Raw genomic sequence first — 12714 nt, forward strand, 5'->3', positions numbered from 1 at the left:
GATAAAAGAAGACCTGTGTCTTGTCACCCAGCACTGCTTTAGTCCGTGTCCTCTTTGTGCCCTTTTGGAGTAAGGCCAGCATTGCTGTCGTCTTCTTTTTCACCAATTTTCCTTGTTCATCCAGCAATGCAGACATAACTCTCTAGCAAAATCAGATGAGTGAGTGTCATGTAACCCCCTGTGAAAGGACATGAGCGTCACATAGTTCGCCTTAGGTTATGTATTTTAGGTGCTATTATGAATCACCAAGAGAAACATGTAACACGGAGAGGACAGGAAAGCTGTTAAGAAGGTCCGCAATGCCAAATAGTCCCGGTGCGCTGGAAGGTTAAATTTAGAAGTGGCAGTCCTGCGTACCGGAGTGTACTTAAAGCACTGCTACAAACCAATCACAGAAAAAAGGCACACCGCAGTTTACACCCAGCGTTAGCTTTTGTCCTTAGGTATATAAAGCCACAGGTGTTGAGTATGGTGTGATTGTTTATTTTCATCTGCAGGTGCTAAGCTCAGGCTTATATTGATCTGCCTTTATTGTCAGGTGTTGAGCTTCAGCAGGAGTAATCAGCTGCTCTGTAGTAATGGAGAACAAGTGAGGCGCTGGTTTGGCCTAGCAGTCAAAGTGCGAGTCCCATGTAGAGAGGCTGCAGTCCTTGTTGCAGCAGGTTCAAGTCCTGGCCTGGACTTTTTAGTGCATGTCCCCAATCTCTACTCCCCACTTTTCCTCCTTTCTCTTCAGCTGTAAATGAATACAAAAAAGTGAACAGAAGGTAACTTAACTGAGCTATCATCTAGCATAGCAGTTATTGCTTTGAGAACAAATAGGAGCATCTTAGCTAATGTTGCATGTTTATGATAACTGCTATCTGTGACATTGATAGCATGCCTTCTGTGACTCATCCCTTTGTGACCATGCCAAATGAACAGTTTTCTATTGGCACGGCTCTGATTCAGACTCTGACCTCTTAGTCATTCTCAGATGCAGATCAAAGATTGTCACATGCAACCTTGTTGCGTGCAGCTTAGCTAATGTCAGTCATAACAGGATTGGCCACACCCACACAGCCTTAAGAAATAGTCTAAAATAAAAAATAGTAGTTTTTTTGAAAGGTTTCTCAAATAGTGGATGTTTATTTTCACCCAGATTTTTGTGGATGCTTATTTTAGACTCTCAGCTTTGATATCATAAATATATTTCGACCGTTTTAAACTACATTTCCAGAGGCTTTAAGGAAGAAGCCCGGAAAATCAATATATTACAGTGTCTGTGGAGAAGAGAGGTCCTCTGTGTGTTTTTTTCCCACCTCCTAAACATTTTAAAAGGCTGTTGGTGATAGGGATATTTAGTTTCTTGCATGTGTCATCACAGCTGTCTTGCAGTGATCTCCCTCCCCCTCCCCTCTCCGTCTCCAGCTCTGGAGGAAAACAGGTTTCTTTTTATTCAGAAGTATGACACTACTCTTGCTGTCGAATGTCGGAAACTGACAGATGGGAATTAAGTTACTGGGATTCTTTTATGACCGAGTCTTTTTGGGATAGAGCATGAAAAACGCAAACAGGCTACGGTTGGATACACTGTGTACCTGGACAGTTGGTATGTGTTTTGAGGAGACGTGGTAAGTGGGTGCTGGAAAGTCGACAGACCAGTGAGCAGTTGTCTGCGGAAGGAAACTTAATTTTAATGCCAGACTGGGCACAGTCTCCCCTCTGTGGACGTCGAGAAAAAGGCTTCTTGGCACACTTGGCCCCTTCATTAATTTTGACCAAATATTTACTGTGCATCACATGGCATGCCTTACATCCCACTCTCATTTTTCCAGGCCAGGTTTGAACAGTTTGGGGCGATTTGTGTTCCATTTGGCTGGACTTGGGCCATGCCCCGCTCAGCAGGCCCGTGCTGCTGTCTCTGGGATCCTGCCATATGAGAAACTGGCTCCATCGAGTCTTAACCTACACTGTGCCTCTGAGAGCCACGTTTCACTTTAATAATACCTTATATCCACAGCTACACTGCATGAACCCCTACATGTATGCACGCACATGCACAAGCTTTCACACATTGACAGTACAATGCTATGTGCTCCATGCTTACCCTTTTAACCTAAAGGGTACCACAGGGAAATGTGCCAAGTTTCTGCACTCATGGCATTACAGCTGTACCCTGGTCTGCATGCTGTAAATGAAATTCCCTTTCAACAGCCAGCTGTCTGAGATTTGCTTCAGAATGTGTTTGGCCGGACATTTAGAATAGCCTACATAAGGTCACCGGCTCTGCACTCAGGGGCTGTAATTTAACACTGATCCAGCAGTAGGCCTGTATCAGCCTCTGCCATCAGCTAAATAACATTTAAAAAGCATTAGGTGCTTTTTGGCCGTGCCTGCCTCGATTCACTTTGGCTTCTCTACAGAGCTGCTCTTTTTCTTGGCACCCAGCCTAAATGCCATACTCCCTGTGGCTGGTCTGTGCCAGCTGAGCGTGCTGGTCCTACTTCCTCCTCCCTCGCTCATCAGCCCCTCCCCTGCAGCCTACCCCAGTCCCCTCATGGCCGATTACAGGAACAGAAACACTGCAGTCAGTCCAGAGAGTCACCTTGATAGGAGCAGGCCATTATATGATATTGTTATGGACGCAAAACTGCAAAGACAGCATATTTTAAGATTGAATTAACCTATGTTTTATATGCATTAACCCTCCAATCATTGCATGACAAGTATGAAATAGAACCACACCGCTCTGCTTGTGTAAAAATCATCTTTGCTGTCATTCTTTTACCATAGATTTGTTTCTCAGAACGCTAAACAAATTGGCTGAAATATAATGAAATTAATCTCTTGAGGATTTCATGTCAAGCAGATCATGTTAGAAAAAGTGAGACCCCTGCTCTCCCCCTGTAGGGAAATAAATGTAGCAGCATATTCAATTACTCCCATTTCTCCCATGCTGTTTGTTGAACGCTGCTTTGATGTATCTCTGAGATCGCACTGGTCAAACCTCATTAAAAACTGGCAATGCTGGAAAACAAAAAACATAGCATAATTGCTCACTTGCACTCTCTAAATCTTGCCTGATCTGCACACAGAAGTTAAGCTTCCTAATAGAGGGTCTAAGCCTTGCTTTTATTAATTAACACCTTTTTTTTTTTCGGGGTCTTTGTCTGCCGAAGAAATGACATCCATGACAGGTGTTGCAACTCTTTCTTCAAAAGTTTGTGATTGGTTTTCTTCTCAGGTCATGGCTTTGAATATTCAGGGTCAATCTGAGGAGCCTCCAAGTCTACCGAAGGTCCCAAAACAGACATGCACATTGTGATGAGATTGATAGATAGATTCTAGACGCACTGATTCACACACATATAGACAGGCCGGCTCTTTTCTTGTGTCCATCCTGCTCTGTTCAGCCCATCTGCCTGCCTGGTCTCTAGAGCCAATTTGACAGGCAGCTTCCTAACAAGCATTCCAGCCTCTTCCACCACAGATTTCCCTTCCTTGTCTCAGTGAATGGATATAATAAAGCATAGGAACTGCATTCTTATCCTGCAGGAATGAGTTCTGCCCTCATGGCCTTCTTGCAGAGTTTGACAGCTTTTATTTGTGTCTAATGACACTCGCTGGAGCAGCTTGGCATCGGGAGGAGCCATAACTCGTGCACAATTGTGTCCCCTGGGTTTTTGTTGACAATTCATTATGTATAGTATATTTCCCTCTTGTCATGTCTCTCCTCAGTTACTGCCTGTTGTTGTGTTGCTGACAGTTAATGTGAAATTACTATGGATGTATAAACTGTAAGAGGAAAGCCTTATTTGCATCAAAAACGCGTCATTCTTCTACAGCATTCCTGTTTTTAACTTGTATACAATAAGAGTTTTAAAGACAGACCAAACAAAGGTTTCCTTGTCATCCTCGGTTGACTTAGGAGGTGTTTCTCGTGCATCAGCATTCCTTCATCATTTTTCCCATCATGCTTGGTGTTGTGCAAATGTGTCAGGCCTGGAGCAAAAGTGGAAATACTGTTCCTATTGTTGCAGCTCCAGATGGGGGCCTCAGAGCAGGATGGACCCCAGCCTCCCAGAGGAGCACTCCTCTGCTGGCGCTGTCTCACTCATCTGCCTCCATTGCCAGGGGACAACCAGGGATGTGTTGAAATAGACAGGATTTGAGGCTGCTGCTCCAGGCCTTGGAGGTCTTTGTTGGAGGCTGATGAGCAAGTGTGATTATGCCACTGCCCTGGAGCTAATGTTGGAAACCAATGGCCTTAAGCAGGGAGGGGGTTACTGCTTGTTTATGGAATCGTAAGCAGATTAATTATTGAATTATCCAAGACATTCCAATGCAATGATGAGATAGTGGTGGAATTTTAAAATATATGAATCCACATTTTTTAAAATAAGATAAAACTGGAGCAGATTGTACGGTTGACAGGTCATTAGTCTAGTTTTAACCCATGATACCTTCTCTCCAGCCCCTTCCACACATGCTCTGCACTCTGGCATTGTCTGAGTGGTTGCATCTGTGAACACAAATGACGAATCTGCAAAGATTTTGGCAGCAAGAATTTTATGTAAGCCAATAGTTCCTCAAGATATAAGAAGTTAATGTACAAAAATGGCTGCTGTATTATTGAGAGACTGCAGGATATTTGGAAAGTTGCATTGCTACGTATTTTTGTAGGCGATACATATAGCAGTTTTGAAAAGGTACAACAAATAAATAATGTCCTGTGGTCAATGTGTGCACTTATGTAATATCAAATGGTTTTCTATCAATCAATCAATCAATCTTTATTTGTATAGCGCCAAATCACAACAAACGTTATCTCAGGACGCTTTTACAAACATAGGAGGTCTAGACCACTCTGTCAAATTATGAACAGAGACCCAACTTCAAGACAGGGTAAGACTCAGTCTGACCCCACCTTAATCCATCATGAGCATTGCACTTCGCAGTATTTAGCTAGTTACAGTGACAAGGAAAAACTTCCTTTTAACAGGCAGAAACCTCAGGCAGAACCAGACTCATGTTAGACAGCCATCTGCCTCGACCGAGTTGGGTCTGGAAAGACGTATAGAGGGGAGTAAGAGAGAGAGGTGATAGTGATGAGATGAGTAGTAGAAGCTGTTACCGCTGGAGTCCAGAACGTCCGCAGCAGGAGGACGTCTACAGCAACTCAGAGGAATCTACGAGACAATGGAGCTCAGGGACTCCAGAAAGGTCTATGGTTAGTAACTTTAATGGGACAGGCAGAGTTAAAGTAAGTGATGAAGGGGGGGAAGGGGGTGAACTAGGATCCCAGTGTGTCAGTGTGCCAGTTCCCCCAGCAGTCTAGGCCTATAGCAGCATAACAAAAGCTGGTCCAAGCCTGATCCAGCTCTAACTATAAGCTTTATCAAAAAGAAAAGATTGAAGCCTACTCTTAAAAGTGGAGAGGGTGTCTGCCTCCTTGACCCTGACTGGTAGCTGATTCCAAAGGAGAGGGGCCTGATAACTGAAGGTTCTACCTCCCATACTACTTTTAGAGATTTTAGGTACAACTAGCAGGCCTGCATGTTGGGAGCGTAGAGTTCTAGAGGGGTAATAGGGCACTACGAGCTCTTTAAGATACGAGGGTGCCTGATTTTTAAGGGCTTTGTAGGTTAAAAGAAGGATTTTAAATTCTATTCTACATTTTATTGGGAGCCAGTGTAGAGAAGCAAACACTGGAGAGATGTGCTCTCTCTTCCTAGTTCTAGTCAATACTCGAGCTGCAGCATTTTGAACTAGCTGAAGAATCTTTAGAGACTTATTGGGGGAGCCTGATAAGAGGGAGTTGCAGTAATCTAACCTAGAGGTAACAAATGCATGGACTAGTTTTTCTGCGTCGCTCTGAGATGGGATGTGTCTAATTTTAGAAATATTGCACAAGTGAATGAAGAACATAGAAGAATGTTCATCGGGAATTCAAAACCTGCTAAGTTTTTCTTTTTGTAGCTGTCTACAAAAAGTGTTGAATAGATTTAGTGAGAAAGTTAGCTGGTATCATTACATAACATGCAATGTGATTACTGCAAAAGTGCAAATTGCATTGTCGGTGCTCAAACAATATGACCTTAAGCTTCATATTATACTGTATGCATTTCCTATTGTTGAAACAGAATCAAGTAATGACTGAATACGTTCTGTTTAAGCCTTTTAGAGTTACCACAGCCTGCAGATATTTCCTCATTACTTCCTTGACCTTGTTTAGCATCTTGTATAACAAAGACGCTTTGTGTCATGTTTGCATTCGAGTCTGCAGAAGTCATACTTCACTCAAATATCAATAGACGCTTTGTGATCTTCTGCAAGAATTCAGACGTTATTGAGTTTATATAACAACAAATACAGCCAAACAATCAAACAGTGTAGTGTTGAGTTGCAGTGTTGTGTATAAACTCTCAGGTAGTGTGTTTCACATCTGCTTTGATTAAAAGAGCACAGATTTGGACGCTGGTTCTATTTTTTAGAAACTGATATCTGTTCTCAAGCGCTGCCGTAGTATTAGCGAGGTAACCTTAACCCGTTCTGTTTGCTAAACGGAGACAAAGAGATGAGAAAAGAAGGAGGCTATAAAGATATCCATCACCCCTCCTCCAAAACCCCACCTCGTGTTCCCCATACACACACACTCACACATACACACAGGGCTCTAATCCTGCCTCTTAGGAGTGTAAGTGATAGCCTTGTGTAACATTAAAAACAGGTCCAATCTGATGCAACTGGCAAAGTCATTGAGGCGGCACATTCCAGGGTGGGATCCTGATGTGGAAACGGTGCAAGATTCAGTTTCACTTTCCTGTTAATGTCATCTGATCAGCAGGAGTACGGTGCCTCGCCTTTTCTCTCCGTTTCCGTCTCTCCCTCTTATCTCTGCCCTCTCTCTCCGTTATCGTCTCTAATTCAACAGAGAAGGGTGCCTTTTCTTTGCCCCTCACTCATTCATAGGCAGGCACTGTTCCAGAGAAGGCGTGCCTTCAGCCTCTAGGGACACGCCCTCTGCTCTTATCTCTGCCATAAATCCCTTTTAAGTCCCCTAATCACAGATTAATGGGACTGGAGATAGGGAGTGCCCTACTGTGCTCAACCTTCCTTATCACAGGCCCATATTCCACGTCTCTGCTATTACTCAGCTGGACATCTGATATGCGGCACGATGATACGGCTCAGGCTCCTGCAACACCTCTCAATTTTAGCATCTGTGTTTATGAGATTCTGAGACCTTGATCTTTATGAGGGAAATAAAATCTAACTGCTAGATTGCTCATATAATCACAAGCAGTCTGAGGCTGGGATCTTTGTTCGACTGGACTGAGTGACCCAGTATTGTGGATTTGTATCCTATACTGTATCTAGATTGTCCTCACTGGCCCTCTCCCTGTGATTTCTCAGGGGTAAAGGGCAGCTGGCTGACTCCTTTCTGCCTACTCATGCTCTGCCAAGATAGGCGGCATGGAAAAGAGCTATAAAAGACTGAAGCATTATTCATTGGACTTGATCTTCTGCTAGGTGATTGTTTTGTCTGTTTAATATATGCCTTCCTATGATTAAAATTCAGTGTGCATGATGTAGCCTGTGGGGGTACAGCAGCTTTTAATTGCAAAGTGCAAACATGCACTGTTTAAAGAGTGACCCCGGCTCTGATGGAGCTGACCCTGTCTGGATTTTACTTGTCCTGAGGCTGCTCAGAGTCAAGTTCCTGTCTCCTGGCTCATCCTCATGATTTTGGTCAGAGTTTTTAGATGAATGCTTCCCTGCAAACATCGGGTTTGTAGAACCAGCTGGAAGATATGATTCATTGTCTTATAGTGGAAAGTTTTTGCTTGAGGTGCAAGCAGACTGGTAGCCGTCTCATCTTAACATGTTCATCCTGAATCTGATCCGTTTAAAAAATCAGCAGTTTACCCAAAAAAGAAAAACCGAGTGCCCTCTTCAAAGGTCATTTTGAATATATTTGCATTCATAGTTTGGTATTTTTATCAGGTTGAGAAAGCAAGCTTATCTCTTGGAATATAGATTCACATCCACTCATGTTGCACGGTGAAAATCAAGCTCAGCCTCAAGACACAGATAGATCGATATGAAGCTGGTAGCTGAAATGTAAATATACAACATATATGCTGTAATGGACAGCGGGATGACCTTGGATTCTTGAGAACCATCACAAATCTCCTGATTATGCCCCGTCTATCAATGATAGTCAAGGGAAAGGAGCGAGGATACTGTAGTGGGCAAAAACCCCGGCGGTCTTCATGAATCCTGGGATGCTTACAGACACTGTGCATGTTGGGGTCAGTGTCTGGGTCTGGACCCTTGTGGTGGCTGCACGATTGGATCTGGGGCTGTTACATTTCTGATTTTGTTGTTGCTTTTGGACTCTTGTGGTTTGTTGTTCATTACCGAGATTGCTTTTAGCACTGAGAGAAAAGACAGAGGATTGTAGGTTTTTTTAATTACCTCCACTGCAACCAAACGCTCCCTCAAGCTGAATTTAACTTTGCGATTGTGTGTGCGAGTAAACGAGGGGAAAAAAAGAAAAAGAAACACATAGAGCGCTCCAGCAAGTGAGAGGGTTAAGAGAGAAGGAGAATCTCGCCTCAGGCACCAATCGATCAGATCCTTGCAGAAGAAGTCCCAGCTTCCCTTTGGTGCGGCTGTGTATTGCATTAGCTCATCTCACATTTTCTGTCTGCAAGCGGAGAAGGAGGGGGAAGAGGGGGATAGAAAGTAGCAGAGAGGGCGGTTGAAAGCAGCAGAGGAGAAGGAAGGGCAGTGCTTTGAAATAAAGGGAGGGTTAGACGACTCAAAGAGAAGCGAGAAAGAAAACATGTACTGCTTGGTTCAGTAGCAAGGGGTTCACTCTTCTTTTTTCTACTCTTTCCTTCGATTCAGTTTTCAGTGTTTGCTGTTGGCAGGGAAGAAGGAAAGTTAGCTTGTTGGCTATCTTCTAAAAGCATGCACCTGTAGCAGGAGGCATGAGAGAATAATCCTATGCACTGCCTCCATGTTTTCCCCGTGGTGAGGGGTAATGGAGCCGAAATAACTGGGGTCACTCAAAGTGTCTGTGGGGATCACATGCACACACACAACTCTCTCACACACGCATGCACACAATGAATTCAATCAGGGACAAGGCAAGCCTAATAGCATTGTGTAACTGATACATGCCTGCACCCAATCACTGCTCAAACACACACACACACACACTCTCAGGGATCTCACACAGACACTTATTAACTGCTTAATATTTATTTACCGGTGTCTATGTAACATGATACTGTAACCTACTGTATATTGTAGTCTTAGTCTGCATATTAATCCTGTAGTAATCATCTACAGCAAACAGTGGTTGATCAAACACTGCACAGCCCTCTTCACAGCGGGCCACATCTGAATAGTTAATGGTTGCTCCAGAAAACCCCAAACTTCAGACCATTTCAAATTAGAGAGGAGCCGTCTAAATCCGGAAGGGGACGGGCAGAGGAGATAGCGGCGGAGCTCTTCAAAGTCCTCTTTAATAAAACATATTAGCCTGCCTTCTCTGGTGAAGGGCGGCAGCGATGGTGATGGTGGTGGTGGTGGTGGTGGTGCAGCTGGTGAGGTGGTAATGGGCCTGTGTGTGTTAACATGGTGAGGCACGTTAGCTGCAACCGAAGGGCTGGGCCTCGTTAGCATATGGTTTGCAGTTTCAAAAAACTTGTGATGGGAGCAGGTTATAAATTGGGGTTAATTAGCCTGGTTGTGGTTCAGGCCAGGAAGTACAGAAATGTATTTTTTATAAATAGTATTCAGCGTCAGATAGCAGACTGATTCATTCATGCTGAAGGCTTTTTATGCTGCTCTCTAATTCTCCATCTGCTTCTGTCGTTCTCTCAGAAACACTTTAATCTCTACAGAATGGTTTTCATATGCACAGAGTGTCAACAGAGCAACATACAGAACTTAAACGGTTTTGGAATTACAGGGATTTCTGTGAGATTTTGTCTTATTTGTCATTTAACAACTAAATCAACAATCATCATCTGATTGGCTTTAGAGAAAATTATCTGAGTAGTTGTAAGTCCAATGGTAAAGAAGCTACAGTCGGTTTTGGCATTAAATCCATACCACTGTAATACTCTACCATCTTAAGCCCAGGATTTCCTTCATTTATTTTCATCTTTAGGGGATCAGAAAATGAATGCTGTGAAGAAGTATCCCAAGCCCTTTTTTTATTGTAGCTTACAAAGAGTAACTAATGAACTATTAACAATGATTACACTGATCATTTTCCCCAAATTCTATGCTAATGCTGTCAAACACTTTTGACAAGACAGTAAAGACAAAATGAGGTGGAAAATGAGATACATTGTAAGCTTAAATAAGGTATATGATAACCAGCTAGCTACTGTCACACATAAGCTTATTTTAGCATTCTAGTTAGGTCCTAGCTAATGTTATCTCCAATACTCTAAAGGAAATGGCTAAATCTAACATCAGAGTTCAATAGTGTTTTAAAGTATAAAAGAAAATGCATATATTCTAGGCTAACAGTATTGTTAGCTAGGAAGAGGTTGTAATGCTAACATTTTCTGTTACCTGTATTAGCAAATCTGCTATTGAAATTCTAAGTATGTCTTATGTCCCTTCAGATATTTGCTATACATTGTTTATGCAGTTCTTGAGTAAAGCAGTAGTGTTCAACTTGTTAGTTAAGCTTCAAAACCCTATGGGGAAAAATGGCTGCCAATGTGACTGTAATGCAAAGTGTTGGGAAATCCCAGTGTTTGTTTAACATTCATGAAAGTAAAGGTGAAAGAGATGCACAACCAGAGTAAACCATCTGACAGGGTAAAGTAAAAAAATCATCATAGATAATAGTTCAGGAATGACTTGATCATGATGTCCTTCACTGGACCACTGCATTAATTATACTTCACTGACCACACAACACATTTGCATCGAAGTGATTAATCTTTCCAAAGAGCTGTCACTGATTGTGCTGACTTCACCTAAAAGATATGGTGAACACAAGAAGATGCTTCCTCAGCAGCACCAGATTTGCAGGGTATCAGGGGTGGGTGGGGGGGATGTGTGGAGGGCAGGGAAATGAGGCAGTGTGGCAAGTTCACGGGATGCTGGGTAAATTAATTGCGGGCCTCTGCCTCCAATTAGACCTGACTCTGTTTAATTGGCACTGAATGGGCTCCAAAGGCCGTATGCTGGGAGATATGGGGAGTAGGGAAAAAAAAAAACTCTCAGTCTACCTCAAACAGACACTCACACACATACACTATAGTGTGTAGAAGCACAATGCATTCACAACCACCAAGTCCCACCCTTCAGGAATTAACAACAGGAAGCTAATTTGCATGTAAAGCAGAATGATAGGCACAGCTGACTGGTCGGAGAGAGCAATTGTAATGGCCTGAGATAACACTGGGGTGTTAACCCCCCTGGCACTGCTGTTGGCACTGCTTTTAGCTGCTCTGTCTTTCCCTCTATAGTGTAATCTCTGCCTCTGCTCCTTCTCTGTCACTTAGCTATGCAGTGCATCTTTATCTTATCTTTTATCTCTTCATTTCCTTCTACCTTTAAGGTGTGTCATATTCTTGTTTACTGTTGCCTAGCTTTTCTTTTTTTTTCTGCTCTTTGATCCGAGAAATGACAGAGTCACGTATCTGCTGCGGTGCTGAGCTTTGGTAAAGGATTTGAAACTGTAAAGGGTGACTTTGCTCTCAGATTCAAAGTTTAGTCGGTCTGTACTTTCATGAGCAGCACCTGTTAGTGAACCTAAGAGAACAGTTCTGCTATCTTGAAATCATGATATGTGGTTGTGGTTGTGCTATACATATATCTACATAATTTGTGTAGGAGTGAGGATGCATAGGTAGAGGATTAATATTTATAAGTCAATATAGTGTATTACTCATTCTAACCAGTTAAGTATCGTGACCCCGGAGCTCGTCACAAACCACAAAACTGCATAATAGGCTGACATGCTCACCTCACAGTCAATAATTTAGACAGGAAATATACTGTAAGTGTAACCCAAATGAATTGAATGCTGACCCTGTATAGTGACCTCTCAAAGATGCCTCTCATCAGGCCTTAATGATACATTCAGAGCAAGGTATAGCGGTCTAAAAAACTGTTGTATTATGCAAGATAAAGTCGATGTCGGTAAATGTCTGAATGCAGACCTCAGCTTCAATTCAAAGTGTATCAATCACGACAGATGTTAACTTTACCATTTCTCATTTCTTCTTAGGATCCCGTCTGCGCCAAGAGGACACCCCACCCCGGATTGTGGAGCACCCCTCTGACCTGATTGTTTCCAAAGGGGAACCCGCCACCCTCAACTGTAAAGCAGAGGGGCGGCCGACCCCGACAGTGGAGTGGTACAAGGATGGAGAGCGGGTGGAAACAGACAGGGACAATCCCCGTTCTCAGCGCATGCTGCTGCCCAGCGGCTCGCTCTTCTTTCTACGCATCGTCCATGGACGGCGGAGCAAACCGGACGAAGGCTCCTACGTCTGTGTTGCCCGCAACTACCTGGGAGAGGCAGTGAGTCACAACGCTTCGCTGGAAGTTGCCAGTAAGTTCAACATGTCTTCCTATTTCTTCCTTGCCTCTAGTGTGGGTGTGAATGCAAGAGTTTGGGTTTTAGATGCAGCTGAATAGCAGCTCCAGTTTCCCCTCAGTGTTTGGGCGCTGAATGTGTTCATT

General features: G+C 43.3%; 1 protein-coding gene across 1 annotated transcript in view; it reads left to right on the forward strand.

The window, feature by feature from the left end:
• robo1 (roundabout, axon guidance receptor, homolog 1 (Drosophila)) overlaps positions 1-12714 on the forward strand; it is a 371682-nt gene that overhangs the window by 244677 nt on the left and 114291 nt on the right. The window contains 1 exon segment of the mRNA XM_034700847.1: positions 12257-12583. Coding sequence (XP_034556738.1) covers positions 12257-12583 — 327 coding nt within the window.

This window comes from Notolabrus celidotus, chromosome 14, assembly GCF_009762535.1.
Source record: "Notolabrus celidotus isolate fNotCel1 chromosome 14, fNotCel1.pri, whole genome shotgun sequence".
Classification (NCBI taxonomy): domain Eukaryota; kingdom Metazoa; phylum Chordata; class Actinopteri; order Labriformes; family Labridae; genus Notolabrus; species Notolabrus celidotus.